General features: G+C 37.0%; 1 protein-coding gene across 6 annotated transcripts in view; it reads right to left on the bottom strand.

The window, feature by feature from the left end:
- The window catches only part of LOC127958659 (WD repeat and FYVE domain-containing protein 3), a 78,173-nt gene extending 62,354 nt beyond the window's left edge, over window positions 1-15,819 (bottom strand). For 5 of the 6 annotated variants that reach the window (XM_052557574.1, XM_052557576.1, XM_052557575.1 and 2 more), the window contains exons 1-4: window positions 12,693-12,877; window positions 5,059-5,269; window positions 3,037-3,160; window positions 1,841-1,950 (exon numbers count right to left, since the gene is read on the bottom strand). In XM_052557574.1, coding sequence (XP_052413534.1) covers window positions 1,841-1,950; window positions 3,037-3,160; window positions 5,059-5,269; window positions 12,693-12,721 — 474 coding nt within the window. In that variant the 5' untranslated portion in view covers window positions 12,722-12,877. Of the gene's footprint in view, window positions 1-1,840; window positions 1,951-3,036; window positions 3,161-5,058; window positions 5,270-12,692; window positions 12,878-15,643 lie in introns of those variants that run through there. The other variant, XM_052557577.1, reaches the window with a different exon arrangement.
- Between the last annotated feature and the right edge of the window lie 2,150 nt (window positions 15,820-17,969).

The following is a 17,969-nucleotide window of genomic DNA, read 5'->3' as shown; positions in this document are numbered from 1 at the left end:
GTCTGTTTCTGAAGGTCTCAGTTGAACTTTAGACCTTAGAAGACGTATGTGCATCATGTATTTAAATTTGAGGTTAATTTACAGTCTTCTGAGCGATGCTCAAAGTCCAACAAGTAACAACTATCTGCCGACTGTTCTGAAATAGGGAACTGAAACCAGACTGCAGAGCTCATCTGATATTTTTGGATTAATGATTTAACACCGCTTGATATTTGCTGCATAGACGGTTTTTAGTTTTAATCACGAGTTCCTTTGTTTGGCAGAGCTATAAGAGGAGGCAATGTACCCCTCCTGGTTTAGCTCAGGTTGAGTTCAGACTGGACCCTTCTAGCTGGACTTAGTCTTTGCTCACCTTCTTCTTTATCTTTGATTCCGGGCTCACTTGAATACTTCAACTTCTCTCAGGTTTTATTCATCTCAGATATGATTATTATTATATTATTTGTTATTATATGAATATTAGTATAACTTTTGACTTTGGATATACAGGTATTGTTGTATACTTTGTATTATTATTTTTAACATCTTGATTACTTTTGAATATTATAATGCATTTTGTATTACTCTTAATTGGGCAACACCCATCATATATGGATTGCTTTTAAAACTATATTAATATTGGGATTTCTATTTTCTATATTTGAAGCTGATTTTAATACTTACTAAATCTGTTTGTAAGTTATGAGTTGTATTCTCATTTCCTATATTCTTTGAATAAATTTGCATACTAAATTACCACCCCCACCGTCTGACGTGGATTTAGAGTAAATTTTTTGCATCAGTAGCTGACCACATCTTTCACTTCAAACAGGGCTTCATAAAGTGACCCTTGACATGGCCTCAAGCTGTGCAGGTTTGAGCAATTAATAGCCTGAGAAACAGGTCCTCTGTGACACCATCCTCAAGCTGGAAGTTGAGACGTCAGGTCTGCAACCATTGTTGGAGAAGCCATCTTTCACTATAGAATGAATAATATGCCCCCTTTCTCCTGCTCTTGGTCAAATCCAACACGTACTAATATCACCATACTAATCCTTCCAGCCACCACGCAGTTCTCCAGTTTTTTTTATCTAGAAGAAGGCTGTGTCTCTCTCTCTCTGATAACTGAGGCCTGTGCAACTCCAGATAAGGTGAACCAAGCACACGCACAACAAATTACACCTGCTGTTTCTAGATTTAAGCAAGCTGCTGATAGTGTGCTCAAAGGCAAACATGGCTGGTTCCAGTTTCTGAGTATATTTTGCATAGGTACTGACATGCCAAGGGACAATTACATTTTCAAATTTTGGTAGAATACATTTTTGGTAGGTGAATGATAAACAGTTACTTTAAAGGGTTAGTTCACTCAAAAATGAAAACTCTGTCCTTAATTGTTCACCCTTATGTTGTTCCAAACCCTTAAGACCTTCTTTCATCTTTGGAACACAAATTAAGATATTTTTGATGAAATCTGAGCACTTTCTAAAAAATTAAAATTGTATTCAACAATTCTTGCAGGGTCAGAAAGCTCTCAGATTTCATCAAAAACATCTTGATTTGTGTTCTGAACATGAGCAAAGGTCTTATGGATTTGGAAAGACATGAGGGTGAATAATTAATGACAGAATTTTTCATTTCTGGGTGATCTATCCTTTAAATTGTACCAAGATTTTTCAATATTAAAGTTTGTACAGTATTTTGGATCAAATAATTGCAGTCTGGGTGAGCATAAAGAGTTTGTCTATGAAAAAAACCTTCCGTGTATTTGTGTCATATTTTTCTAGACCTTGTTTTTATTTGTAAAATAATTAAAAAAAATAAAAAAATAAAATAAATCTACTTGCACAGTAAACACACAGACCTGTCCCGAAGAAGCCAGCAGGTTGATGGTGGTCAGGAGCATCCAGCCCCGGCTCGCCTCCTCGCTCTGATTTACCTCCAGAAACTGGACAATGGCTCTGCTGGCCGCCTCTGTGGGAGGAGCACACACACACAAACAGAATCACTGACGCGTTAAACAGTCTGTGCATGTGGATCAAATCCATTTTCACACGTCAGCTTGTGTGTGACTGGCCTCATCTGGGGAAGGACGCTGAGTCAATTAGAGGTGATGACATGCAGGCAGTTTCGTTTCCCTTTCATCCATGGCTGCCTCGTTTTGAGATGCAATATGTTGACCCCCCCAGTGAATTCACAAAGAATAAGATTTACTCAGGAGAACCTTATTTTCTGCTCCAATGGAAATGCAATCATATAATGACATTTTGAAACCCATTGTTTATAAAGTACCATAAATCTCACATACAGAATATTATTAACATTATACACCATGCTTTTCATTGTATAAGTATTATGAATATAGTTCGAAAACAAGCGTTAAAACATAATAGATGGTTTAAAAAAAGCTGCCAAAATGCTTAAGCACTTACTCCTTGTATCATGAGATGCTCAAAGTGGTGTTTGTGGATCTATGCAGCATATGCTGTCACGGTACATTACATCACCAAAAATAAACATTACTGTACATCATGTGCCAAGACAAGCTGCCAACACACAGTGTGCGGACAGCAGAGTAACTCAGAGACCATAAAGCCCAGATTGAGTGTTCCTCAGTAATAAAAGCAAGAACACTTCTTCAAGATCAACACTGTTATGTCTATACAAACTTATTAATAAATAGAGGACACAAATTATATTTAATCACTTTTAATATAGTTTTTTTACTTGTGTAATGGGCCAATTTTAAAGTTAATTAATACATTAAAATGAGAGGAAAAATAGGAAAGAATTGTTTTACTCTATCGGGAATTGAATGGATTGAAAAAAAAGTAGGCATTACATTTCAGAAAGTAGCCAGAAAAAAAAACGAAAGCAAAAAAAGTTTTGCAAAAAAAAAAAAAAAAGAAGTGCGGTCTGATTCTGTAATGACTTTTAATTTAACACGCTGACACATTTTTTTTTTCAGACTTTTTGAGTTTAATTAGATTGGAGCAGGTCTGTGTAATACATACTTGTGTGTTAATAGAATACCCAGGATGTTGGAGTAATATGAAGTACCTGTTGATTTATTGGACGCTCTCCGTCTGATCTCGGTCACCATCAGCCTGGACACTTGAGTGGTGAACTGCAGCAGGTCTGAAAACTTCTCATTCATCGTGTTTGGTGGAGCGTTCCCAAACACCTGTCACACACACAAAAAAACACCTTTCACAGAGCTCAAACAACCTTCTTGCCATGTAGACCTTTTTTCCCTCTACAAAGACGGGGACCTGTGAGTTAAAGCTGAGGTTTAATCAAAAGTCACTCCCTTGATGTCTGAAGAGCAGTATGCTCAGTTTATAGAGTTCTTCAGCTTTCGTAGCAGCACTGATAAGACATTCACAAAACTGCCCTTCGGCATCTGTCTCGCTGTCAGAATATCCAGTCAAATAAGTATACTAACCACAAACATTCATAAGAAGCGCAAGACCATCATGTTCAAATCTAGACTGTCAGGCCTCTTGCTGTTTGAAGAAATCAAAATCAAGACAGGCATACTGTGTTGTTAATGCTTATACACAGCGTTCCACATGCATCAAATATGACAGCATTGTAAACAGAGAGGCTGTTTCATCCCACTTCTACAAGTGCTCTCCAAACGCACACAGGCTGCAGCAGGTCAGCGCTCTCTCATGCACAATGATGAGCTGTTGCTGAGGACATATGCAGAGTTTCTGTATAATCAATGCTGGATGATTAGCACCATCATGCTCTTCTCCAGCCTACGAGAGTCACTTGATGTCATAACGGCCACTTAGCCTCTGTAAATGAAGCACTTGGAACTGCTGGTTCTCTTCTTCTCATTGTTTAAGTTCACAGTAAGTATAGTGTACACAATTTGGCTTGAAGAAAGGGATTTATTATTTTTATTATTAGAAGAATATAGTGATTTGTCTGTAAAAGAAGATAATGTTTTAAGGTCCTTGCATTCTACCAATATGAAATGTACTGATTATATATATATACACTACTGTAAGTTCAGGGTCAGTAGAATGATTTATTGTTTTAGAAAGAAGTCTCTTATTCTCATCAAGGCTTCATTTATTTGATCAAAAATATTGATTGTTTGTTTGGTTGTGTTCAATGCCATTCCAGCTTCGGTGGCAATTTTCATGGTGAGCAATATCAAAAATACAGTAAAAATAGTAATATTGTGAAATATTTTTACAGTTATAATAATTGTTTCATATATTTTAAAAAAAAAATCTGTAATGGCAAAGCTGGATTTTCACTAGCCATTACTCCAAACTTCAGTGTCACATGACCCTCCAGAAATCATTCTAATATGTAGATTCGGTCCTCAAGAAACATTTTATGAAAATGTTGAAAACAGCTGTGCTATTTAATATTTTCATGAAAACTGTGATACAGTTTATTAAGATTCTTTGATGAATAGAAAGTTCAAAGTTTGAAATCGAACATTTTGTAACAATGTTAGTCTTTACTGTACATTTTGATAAATTAAATGCATCTGTATCCCAAATGCAAAAGTATCCCATTTATTAAAACAAAAAATAAAAAATAAATCTCACTGAGCCCAACTGGTAGCCCAAAAGCTGTATGTAAAAAATAATTCTGATTCTTATTTAAAAAAAAAAAAAAAAAAAAGTGCTGCTAAAAACAACATTTATAATTGTTTTTTATGGCGGGGCTAGTAAAAATATTTGCAGGGCAAGTAGAAATCTGAACCACTGCCACAGCCGAGTCAGTAGAAAGAAATCCTGCTGTTGTGGTCTCATCACTAATTATCCTCTAACCTCCAACCTCTTATAAAAAAAAAAAAAAAAAAAAACCTAACAAGGAGAGAGAGAGAGAGAGAGAGAGAGAGAGAGAGAGAGAGAAAAACAAACAAAGTATCAGTGCAATAAAATGTCTACTATATCTGTCTTCTCTGTTAAAGCATTTTGACTGGTGAGGCTGTCCTGTTCAGAAGTCGCTCTACTTTCTGTCTACCTCTGCTCAAAATAAATTGCATTATCCTAATGCACATTAGACTATGATGATGCTGTCTCTTTATGTAAGCAGTCATCTCACTCTCACCCGGTTGAAAACAGGCAGCATCATGTAGAGCTTCTCCTCCTGCTCTTTTTGTGTCATGTGTCGCGGTGGGTGGCAGAGCTCGGAGAAGAGGCGACGCAGGTGCATGAGTCCCAGCGCGTTGTCCTGTGGGCTGCACTCCTCCTGCCGCGGCCTCCCCATGATCCTCTTCACCATATTCATTTTCAGAGGCTTCTTGAGGCCGAAGCCAGCCCTGACAGAGCAGACAAAAGAGAGGTTTTGTGAAATGGAGGAAATGAAAAGGGGAGGGTGGGGAGGGGAAAGATATAGCGAGATGTCAGGGAAATTGATCGTGGATTGTGAAAGTCCACTTCTAATGTGACTTGATATGCTAGCTTCAAATTGCAGATCAAATTCAGCCTGTTTATTTAATTTTTTTGCAGTGAACTGCTTCTGTCTGAGACCCTTTAGTGAGGATTCTGCTGCAGATACAGAAATACTGCAGGACATGCATTCAAACATGCAGAAATGATTTCGGATGATACATTTCTATTAAACACTGAATCCAGAAAATAAAATGTAGCTTACTCTTTGGAACTTAATAGTGACAAGTTAGATTTATTCTCAAAGTCTAACAAACATGTGAAAAGCATTTTTTAAGCAAATATTATAGTGATAAATATTATCGCATGATATGACAAAAAATATTGTGAAAGTATGGCCATGTCAACCAGAGCTAAACTAGGGGTACACGATAAATATCGTCCGATAATGAATGCGCATCTCGTCAGTAAAGTTGGTTAGATCCACGTTCATTATCAGCGTTTATTTATGCAGCTAGTCAGTTAACAACGTCTCTGTGTAGTAACAGCTGCTCTATGTATAATCACGCACCTGATGGAATTTACCGCTGATTAGATAACCGACTTTACTGACGAGATGCACATTAATTATCGGCCGATATTTATTGCGCACCCCTAAGCTAAACTATAATTTTTTTGTATATTTGGTGACTGAAGGCACCAACAAACCTGTAAACTGAAGCCAGTGAATTCTTGCTATCTGGCTAACACAAATTTGCTTCTTTTTTAAAGCAAAATCCTTAACTTCTTTGACTCCCTTGCATGGGAAAAGGGTTGCTACAATGAATAACCAATGAGTCCTTTACAACAGTCTGAAAATCCCCTAATGTCTTCAAAGTAACAGTACACACTAACCTAGTTTCATGCTTCAGACGCATCATCAACACACTCCAGATCTAGAATTTTTGTTTTAATACCCATAGGATAGGCTTAATACATATTCTGCAATTCAGACCTTTATCTGATTCATCATCTGAAGATACACACAGACTAAATCATATCCATTATAAATAGTATCAAATTTGCAAATAAATAAAAATAAAAGCTGTTGTATATAATTTGATGGAATGGTATTTTTCATAAAAACTGTACCAACTAATTACTTTCAGAGAAATATATTAATAATAAGAAGAAGAAGAAGAAGAAGAATTTATTTGTCTTTTTGCATTTATTTGATTTCATTTCATTTCCCGTGAACAAACAGTGCTTCCTGGGGAAAGAGTGTGAACAAATGGTTGTCTTCCCATGCCTTGCTTTGTTCCAAACACTGAGATCAGATCCAACTGGGTAATGGTTACAAACTTTGGGGTAAACAATAAAGCTTTTAACCACAAAAGACCTTTACATCATCTGCTCAAGCTGGTGAACACATGGGTAAAGTAGGACCCACATCTGACAGAGATTTGCTTGAGCCAGTGCAGTGCTGTTATAAAAATATGAATGTTTCAGCAATGCCCTCAGCAAAAAGCCCAACATCTGTGAGCTGAAGCAGATTCTTAGACAGGAACAGACTGCAGACAGCTTCAGACACTAAGAAAGTCGGCAACGCTTAAAGACGGGAAACATGAGACGGCCAAAAGCAACGGTTATTGCATCCATCTAACTAAAGTTATCTGCATTGTATCCAGGTTCCTGAAGTTTTGGATATTATTCCAACAAACAAATGGTTATTATTCCAAGATTTTATGTCCTTGAGCTTCTGTAAAATTGTTATAATAATCCAAAAACATATATTCGTATAAACAGACCAGACATAATAAATTAAAAGTTGTTCAAATGCGGCCTGTACAACTAAATTGCTCCGCATTTCTCTCATGTGGCCTACAGTCAACTGAAGTATTGCAACCCAATCATTCTTATCTTCAGGTACAGAGCTAACTGTTTAATATTCCACTTTTTTATAGTTGTCATGCACCCCCATCAATGACATAACGTGCTGGTTAACCACCAAAGTACGATGGATTGTTGTGGAAACAAACTAGCTAGTCACGACTGTTTCCTGAACATGGTCGCATCTCTGTTTTTGAATCACATTAGTTCAACAACATAAGGCCCTTGTTAATGAAATCATTTAACTGATTAGAGATCTCTAAGGCTGCATTTACACTGCAGGTCTTGATGCCCAAATCCGATTTTCTGACTATATCCGATTTTTTTGACGACCTGCTTACATCATCTTTTAAAAGTGTCCCGTATCCGATTTTTGCATTTACACTATACACTGCTGAAACTACCAAACGTAGACGTTCTGACCCAGAAAAAGAAGTAAAACAGCACAAAATACAATGGATGCAGATGTAAATAAAATTATACAGTAGGGCTGCACGATATTGGGAAAAAATGACATTGCAATATTTTATTTTCCTACGATATATATTGCGATATGAAATCTAATCAAATTTTTTCTTACAATCAAAAATGGGGAGAGCAGATTTACATTCTCATTTTAAATGATTATGACACCATCGTGTCAATTGATTAATAAGGGAGAGAGAGCAAGACAGCACTCGTGTTGTTTGAAGAAGGTGAGAGTGCAGCCGGGGCTCGCTCTCTCTCTCTCATGCACCATCTCTCTATCTCTCTTGCGCTCTCTCGCTCGCACTCTCTCTCTCGCTGACCTGTCAAAACTTTTTTGAGCTGTGCAATTAATCCGCGATTTACATTCGTAATTTATTTTATTTCTGTAACAACCCTGCATTTTTGCCCCATCTCTTCACCTCAAAGACTGAAAAGACATGAAACCTCGGCATTGCTCCACTGTGTGTATCCTTCGTCCTCCATCATGCCTATAATAAGTCATGTGATCTCAGCTGGCGGTGTCCACCTGAGTTGACGTCACTTTTTTAATGACGTACGGCTCGCATTTACTGGGGAATATCCGATTTGTCTGCTTACATGGCACACGCTAATGCACGTATCCGATTCATATCCGATTTATTACCACATATGAATGAGGCCTGAATCCGATCTGAGAACATCGGAATCCATGCGTTTTATTCCTGCTTACACGTACACCGGTCATATCTGATCTGTCCCACATGAGAGCAAAAAATCGGATTTGGGTCACTTGAACCATGCAGTGTAAATGGGGCCTAAGATGCTGCTGTATTGAACATGGCACCTGATGACTAATTTACTATTTTTTGTTCCCAGTAATTTTGCTTTATTTAAAGTGTTTGATTCATCGCAGGTTCCCTTAGGCATTTCAGCAGATGCTCTTCAAAAACAACGCTTATTAAGGATGCACAAAAATACATAGAATAAAATGCATTTATATTTAGATAGAATGTCAGACATAGATTATGTTAGCTGGCTTATTGTGCCTAAGAGCAGAATCTATTTAAGCTCATATCTGTTTGCTAACACGAAACTATGCTTCGAACCACAAGTAGAGTGATGTAGTTTCAACCATGTAAGTTTGCGACACTGTTTGTGAATGTTCATTTGAACTATGTTGGTAACGACAGAACTTGCGACCATAGTCGGTTGACGATGATTTTGGGAAATGCACCCCTGGTCAGTAACAACTATGGACAATGAGAAGGGACACCATTTTAAACAAAATTAAAATCTGTGATATTATTACCTAAATATGGTAACAACCAGAGCTATAGAGCATCACAGTCCCGCCCACAGCTGGTGCCGGAAGTAAAAATTCAATGCAATTTCTGCATTGACATTTGGGGTATAAGCCATAAAAACGTAACCATACATGGTAGACTTAAAACCAGCTACGGCTGTACTAAGCGATAGTATATGCTCATATAAACGTAAAAGGATCATGGGGCATTAACCTTGTTTTGATATAAATGCATTTTATTTGCGATGTCTTGGCTAAGTGCTTCATTACCCACAATCCTGAACAATCCCACAATCCCACAGTGTTGCATCTGATTGGTGGAGCCATAGACAGTAGGTGGAGCTTGTGTAACCGTCTGGTTAAACCCCGCAAAGGTCCGTGAAGACTGAAGATCATTAATAAAAAAATAAAATAAAATAAAAACCTGTGTTGCGTTTTTGCACGGTAGACTTATCAGTGCAATCATGATCTCCTTGGCTGCCATGAGTTTTGCAGGGAGGTTGGTAACTTAGCTAGGCTACTGTAGCCTTCATATGGTATGAGTCATATCAAGCATTTTATAATGCCACTGTCTAAACAATATTAAACCTCGGCATACCTTTTTGTGCATTTTCTGAACATTTGTGTAATGGCAACGACATGTGTTGACGACTGAGCTGTGATTGCAGTCAGGTACAAAGCACTGCACCATGTTGCTGATCGTTAACCGCTTTCACACACGCACACAATATAAAATACACGATGATAAATATAAAAATCAATACACAATACCTATATAAAACACTATTTATTTACACGATTCTAAATTCACTACATTCACTGTATAAAATAAAATTCACTGGAGGAAAAAGTTTGCGCGAGAGGCCGTCATTAAGATTTGGAAGTCGCTCAAAAGGCTCGTTGCCTCGTTCGCGGTTGTGGCTTCAGTCGAATTCAATGGGGTAAGGTGGTTTATGGGATGAGTAGTTCCTGCGCTCGAAATGAAAATATGTACACAGTCTTGTACCTTTGACTTTTTTTGGATTTTCTCTTAATTTTTTCACTCGAAATGATATGTTATATGCTTATGAGTTCAGCCGTAGCTGGTTACCCTCACACATGCTCTAAAACTCTATAGATACGGATTTTTCCGATAGTCAATGGGAGAAATGAATAGGAAATTTACTTCCGGCACCAGAGCCCTCTTGGGCTGTGGGCGGGACTGTGATGCTCTATAAAAGCATTATTACATATATTAAAAATGCAGTAGGTCAAATGGAAAGATATTTAAATTTATAACTTAATTCCATTATTATATTGAGAGGGATGAACCTTGAATGCTTACATAAATTGTGGAATAATTATTATTATTCATAAAATCACCAATTGATATCTGCATAACTAAGCAATTTAAAATCCATTTCAAAATAGTGTAAAAAATATATTTTGTGCTTTAATGGTATCAGAGTGTATCAATGGTTGATATGAAATATTTTTTTCATTATATATTTTCAATCTTGTATGTAACACCCCCCCCCCCCAAAACAAATAAATAAATAATAATATCAATAAAGAAAAATGCCTTTTACTTCAAGAAGGATACAACAGCTAGTGTGAGAACCCCAAATGTTTTAATTCACATAATCAAAACATGCTTTTGTGTTCAGACAGTGGTTGTAACTTGAATTATAATTAACAGGTGTTTCAAAAATTAAACCCAAAAAATCTATTCCTTCTTAGTCTATTTGTCCTTCCTCAGTGGATAATCCTGCTTTGGGACATACAGAGGCAGATTTGATGTAAATCGGTGGGGAGTAAGGTTGCTGGGACATGAAATCTTCAGTAAAATGTGGCTAAGCCTTTTTACGCTTTAAGTCTTTCAAAGCATTTTTTAGAGGGCTGCCAGCTCCAATGACTATCAGAGAAAGCAAAGTAAGCTCCAAAGGACTGTTTGGAGAAGAAGACAAAAAAAAAAAAGTGTCAGCCTCCTCAAAAGCCTTTCAAAGACTCTTGGGAATACTGGGTGACGTAAACACAAAACCCTCACATCTCTGTCACTGTTATGGGTGATGGAAATGCCGAAGTGAGAGTGAACATTTCCCACAGACTACAGGCTACAAGTCAACAACAAGCAACAGTGTCTGCAGTTCAGCTACAAAACAGCCCACTGGATTCCTGAACACACATAAACCTCGTTCCTACAATATTCGGTCAACAGCCATTTGGTTTGGTTATTGTTTTTTCCCCTTTCAAATGTGCCAGCAGTTACAACTTTAAAATGAAATCAAAAAATTTATTTATGTTTAGACAACATTAACATTGACAAATAAAGTTTAAAAGAACAGCATTTATTTAAATAAAACCTAATATTTTGCTACATTATAAATAACTTTATAGTCACTTTTGGCCACTCGACTGAACGTTATTAAGTGAGTTTGGAGTAAAAACATGTTATTAAATGTGGTATTTTCACATGCTTTCAGATGGAGCAGCATTTACTACACAGAGCTGTAATTCACTGAGAAGCTACGCAAACAACTGTCATTATCGCGAACGATTTCTTCGATTTCATAATTGTGCAATAAAATAAATTTTTTTTGCATTACTTGTCAGTGAACTACGGCTCTCTGTAGTAAATGCTGCTCCATCTGAAAGCACATGATGATGATGATTTACTGCTGATTACAGAACCGGCTTTACTAACAAAATGCAAATGACAATCGCATTCGATTAATCGTCCAGCCCTAGTTGCAAAGCTGTTCTTTTTTGTAATTGAAGTATAGTAAAAGACTCCTGTGAAATCCATTTCACCACAGATGACATCATGCAGGCAAGGTAACAGTAATTAGCATTCAACCTTATGATTACTAAACAAACAAATTACTACTTATCTAGACACTAAAACCACAGTATTTCAAGTCATTTTAGACCCAAACAAAGATATTGTCCACAGCATAAGTCCACATTTAACTGAAATCTTCGCCACATTCAGTAAATCACTGTTTAACTCTTTTACAACTCTGGGGAGGAGCACACACAAACTGGTGATGTAATGGCTGTGAACAGCTACAAGCTGAAGTGAAACGATCCTAAATAATGATCCAAATATTAACAAACATTACTGGTTCCCCTTTCTCAAATCTACACATTTTGAAACCAAGAGCCCTTCCTGTGAAAATCGCAGTGTTGAATGAGTCAGAGTCTAATGAAGCCCTTGGTTTCAAACATGTCTTGACCTGATTCGCAACAAACAGCCAGAAACCAGGTGCCTTTCAAAAAAAAAAAAAAATTAAAATTCCCAGAAAAAAGGATGACTGCCAGGATGAAACAGTGAAGAGATAATTTACGCCCCCACAATGCCTGATGTAAGATGCTTATTACTTCAAACAAACAAAAAGAGACATAACCCTTTCTTACATCTGAAACTCACAGCAACCTCTTGTTGCTCCACATCATTGTGCCTCCAGGAAGAACCACACCATCATTTCACTTGCCTACTCATCTGTTTTACCTTCCACAGCCTTTAATTACGTAAAAACTATAGCAGCGCATACACCAATCTCACGTGGATTCCAAAAATGTGTGATTCTCTAAGCTAAGATTCTAAGTGCTGCCAGGATCCTCAGCAGAATGTAAGAAGCCATTTCAAGACCATCATCGCAGCAAATAAATCCATGACACAAGGCTCCAATCTGTAAACAAACGCCTTGTCACTATGGAGACACGCTGATCAAACATGGGTTTTTTTTCCATACCTGCTGTTCTCCCTGTGCTCTGCGAGCATCCCTTGTTGTTACCGATGCAATTTCGATCCAAAGATTGCTAAGAAAATAATCGTTGGTGATCTGTGCCGTGCCGACTAGGAAAAAGAGAGAAGGCAGAGCATTTATAGGTCGCTGTTGGAGCGAGCGCCGATTTACGCTCTTCACTGGCACTGCCAGGAGACCTGTGCACCAGAGAGCCAAGCAGCCTGCAGGGACTGGCACAGCTGATCCTCCCTGTCACCAGCTCTACCATGTGGCTTTATCATGGGGGGGTGACCAGTGTCATACCAGGAGATACCAAATCAGCAGAACAGGGGGATCCATCGATAACAGTTAAAGAGCAGATGGTTATGAAATGATTAAAAAAAATAAAAAATAACTAAAATCGATCAATAGATCTGGGTTATAACTCTCTAGTCCACATAGGAGAGAGCTCTGGATATCCTAAAAAGGGGAAGTCAGTTATCTGATTCAGAGGATATACACACAAACAGACTATCCAACATCTACAGTCCAGTACAGACACGAGACACCACCGTAGATTCAAAAAGAGGCTATTTTCAAACAGATAAAACAATAATATCACAAACAGAGAAAAATCTGACTGCAGCAAAGCACTGAGTAACAGCCTAAAGAAATAAAGATCAAAACCAGCTCATGATGTCTTCAATTAAGAGAATCTATCCTCAAAAAGCACAGTTGACGCTCGAGCAGGTGACTTGTTTTTACTGGCACTGAATCATGAGGGAAAATACTTCTGTTAACTTCTTTGCATATAATGTGAGTCAAGTTTTCAACAATGTCATTTAGGCAACACTATAGCTTGAAGTCTTTATTATGTAAAATATCACGTGTGTAATGCGTGACCTATGTTGTGTGCTGATTCTGCTCTCTCCACATGGAGCACATGACAAAAAACACTTCCCACAATGTCTCAGTATGCACATACAGAAATGTAAAGTAGTGAATAGGTGAATAGATTCCAGTGTAATTAAATATTCAGATGAATCTGATTAGTCATACTGGAGAGCTCTACATTTTGTATTAAATGCTTTTCGCCCATGTTTAATATGAAAACAAGGCTATGTCCACATTATACCAACAGCATTGTATAAAATGTGTTTTATACTTGAAAACAACTGCACAGAAACTGCTCATGAGGTAAATCGAGTTGAATAAAAATTCCAGAGCATCAACTCATTTTCACTGTGTTTACTTGAACCAAACGTCCTGTAGCACTGGGTAAGTGGTCGTAAACTTCCCTTTCCACTTCCTGTAAAGCGATATATTGGTGTACACTTGCTTCCCATGCCAAACTGAACATTATTGCATACTGCTAATCTGACTTAAAATGATCAAACCCTGGAAAGTCCACTGCACAAGACAATATCAAGCAATAAACCCTCATAATTTCACATACACTTCAGTAGCCACATTTCTACATGCTTCCTAAATGGCCTAGGCTAAGTTTTAAACATAAAATGAACACGTGAATAGAACTGAGACACACACATAAAGAAAAAGAAAAAGGAGAAAAAAATAAAAATAACAGGTTTGCGTAAGAGCTTGACCAACAATAAGTAATGTCAATAAGTCAAACAAGATTTAATAGGAAAGATAGGATTATAAAAAAAGGATTATAGCCTCTAAACAGGTGCAATTTAAGTCATGTGTGTTTGATATGGCCGCAAGCCAATATTATGATGGCTCTGGGATAAAAGCAACGGTTCAATGACTTGCACAATACATATGGGTGGATTGTTTAGACAATAAAACAACATTAACAGACAATCTCTCATTTTATTCACAGCTCTGCATACCCTCACTAAAACACACAATACAAATTAAATGGCATATAAATTAGCACCCTGGAGGTGTCCAGGCCACACACCGCTTTCTATGAGTCCATGATCTCTCACCTGACGCAGCGGCCCAGCACTTCACCATCTCACCATGTCCCAATAAATCACCATGGCCTTCATATCACAACTTATGACATTACTGGAATTAGCTGCAACCTTAATGAGTGCCCATGTCTAATGCTATTCACTGTTTGTCTAGTCATAGATAGATGGATAAACAGACAGAGAAACAGAAATAATATTCATAATATCCGTAATATCCTGTTGATTACGATTACACTTCAATGGAACGTCTACCTTGTGAGGGACAAACAGAATGAAAGAATTAAGCAACTGATCCAGTGGGGGGTTGTGTAAATTAGCAGTTTTTCACAAAATAAACACAGAAAGGTAAGAAACCTACGTTATACACAATATACGCAATTTATAAAATATAAACCCCATAACTGTTACATTAGAATAAACGCAATAACCAAAATAAGTAGAGGAAAATGAAAATGACACAAGCGAGGAGTTCAGTAACATAAGACGGACGATTCAGAATTATATTGCTATGTTATATTATATTATAATATATGTATTATATTATGTTGGGATGTTTGTAAACGGACAGGAACCACAAATAAATTCAGTAACGTTACAGTCGTGGATGAGTCGATACTTCAGTGACGTTGCGAGCTTTCTGATAATAACATCTCACCAGACATTACCTAAATAACTTTAAAATAAGGAATAATAATCACGCATATGATTAACGCGAGGACTATAATAATAAAGGATCGCATTTGTGAATTGTCTCGACATGAATTATTATTCGCCTGCAGCTAACAGGCTAGCGGAGCTAGCCCCGGCTACACACAACCGATACATGCTGAACTGTGCGTTTCATTTTCACAAAACTGGAATGCATATAATATCATTTATATAAAGCGAATAACATCCTGACATTTCTAGACAGATGTAAAAACGGTCAAAGGGAGCTGTATTTTGAAGGACTGAAGCCAGCGCCAGTAGGCAGAGTGTAAGTTATGTGTTTTGCGTGTTTGTCTCCAGTGTATCCGCATATCCATGAGAACTCACCAGACCAGCCGATGTCTTCAAGCTTCACTGAGAGCCGCTCTAAAGAGATCCCCTTGCGCTCTTCCCATCCATATTTCACAGGTGATGCTAGTGCTTTCTGAAGCGGATGCTGTTTCTGTTAGATCAGATAGCTAGTGGCCATATTTAATCCTCGACATCCCAAACAACACAGGCTCGAGCTCGTCCCAGCTCCAGCTCTGCTTCATCTCAGCGGTGTGGGAGACGCTGCCTCACAGGGCTCGCTGTAGCGCTTGGAATACACGGGAAGCAGCGACACCTGCTGGTCATAACGATTCAGTTCCACTTTTCGGTTTGAGGATCGTTTTTTGCCTCTGGTCAGCAATCAAGGTAATAATCGAAAGTCAGTCTGGCGGTATTTATAGTCGTGTTTAATGTACTTGACTGTCACAGCAGTAAAAGAAGAAAGGAATGTACATTTTATATGATTATGATGTGGATGTTACAGTACCTGTGCAAACAATATATAGATATATTCAACAATTATACATGTATGTATATTTTATATTTTATTGTATTATTATTATTATTATTTTAAGGTTTATTTGACAGGGACAATGCACATCAATAATACATAAATGTGCATTGTGCCAGAATTAGACAGAAGGCTATTTTGCATCTGCAGTCCCTGGACTGATGGTAAAATTGTCACACTAAAAATATAAAGAATTTATTACATACTCTACTTACATACTCTAAAATACTCTAAAATACATATACCATTCACACTATTCCTAAAATAAAAACATCTGCTTAAAAGTTATACTATAGACAGAACCAACAAATCCACACCAGCTCCCTCATACACACAATTCAACTGTCAAACAAATTGACAAACTATGTATCAATATGTTTTCCTGATTATCATAGGTTGTCATATAATTTTGTCCAGTTCACTGAATTATACTCCTAAAATAAATGTTTTAAGAATATGCATCCACATAAATGTGCAGTTTAGGTGAATATTCAATGTTTCAGTCTCAGCACCTATATATGAACATTATTGTGTTCTTTGGTGGCAACATTTCATTCTAATAAAGACAAAAACAGACATAAAATAATATTTTTTGCACAGCCGAAGCTTATGTTATTTACTCAACTGTGAATATGTAACAAACAAATAATTCTGTAATTAGGACACAAAAAGAAACAATTATGTATTATTTAAATAAATATATATAGGAAAAATTTACAGTTATAAAAGTTATAAAGTTATAAAAGTTATAAGTTATAAAAAGTTATAACATAACTTATAAGTTATAAAAAATGTTATAAAAGTTATAAAATGTTATAAGTTATAAAAATGGAAAGTAAGAATTTCTCCATCCATATTACATTATATTTATATTTATTTATTAGTTGTCTTAATTGGAACAATCTCTTCTTTTTTTTATTTTTTTTACATTTACAGTAATTAAACATCAACAGGATTTATTAACAGATATTAGGCACAGAGATTGTTATCTTTCATCTTTCCATTTTACATATTGGGTTATTGAACATGTTTTTGATTGAAAATTAAACATTTCAGAAGAAATCATTAGAAACTTGAACCTGTAAACTTACAGTAAACACATAAATAACATATAATAATTTTAAAATTAAATTAGTAATTAATAGAATGAAAAATATTAATCAGCATAACCTTTTACTGTGCTCCTGTTTAATACAACCATAAACTGTATTACTTCATGCCAATGGCCTTTCTGAAAATGCAATTAGGTGGTTTGGTTCATACTTGCATAATAGAAAATAGTGTATAGCATTAAAGGGATAAATCAAATTTTTTGGTTCAACAAAGAGGTGTACCCCAAGGTTCAATATTAGGACCACTTCTTTTTTATTTTAATTCCTTACATTTATATAGCACTTTTCTAGGCACTCAAAGCGCTTTACATTGTTGGGGGTATCTCCTCATCCACCAACAGTGTGCAACATCCACCTGGATGATGCGATCATGGCAGCCATAGTGCACCAGAACGCCCACCACACACCAGCTTACTGGTGGAGAGGAGACAGAGTGATGAAGCAAATCAGCAGATATGGGAATTGTTAGGAGGCCATGATGGTCAAGGCAAATGGTCACACCTCTACTCTTTTCGAAAGACATCCTGGGATTTTTAATAACCTCAGTTTAACATCTCATCCGAAGGACGATGCTTGTTATAGTGTCCCCATCACTACACTGGGGCGCGAGGACCCACACAGACCACAGGGTGAGCACCCCCTGCTGGCCTCACTAGCACCTCTATCAGCAGCGACCTAGTTTTCCCAGGAGGTCTCCCATCCAGGTACTGACCAGGCTCAG

This window comes from Carassius gibelio, chromosome B5 (genome assembly GCF_023724105.1).
Source record: "Carassius gibelio isolate Cgi1373 ecotype wild population from Czech Republic chromosome B5, carGib1.2-hapl.c, whole genome shotgun sequence".
NCBI classification, from domain to species: Eukaryota; Metazoa; Chordata; class Actinopteri; order Cypriniformes; family Cyprinidae; genus Carassius; species Carassius gibelio.
This window is presented reverse-complemented; position numbering and strand designations above follow the sequence as displayed.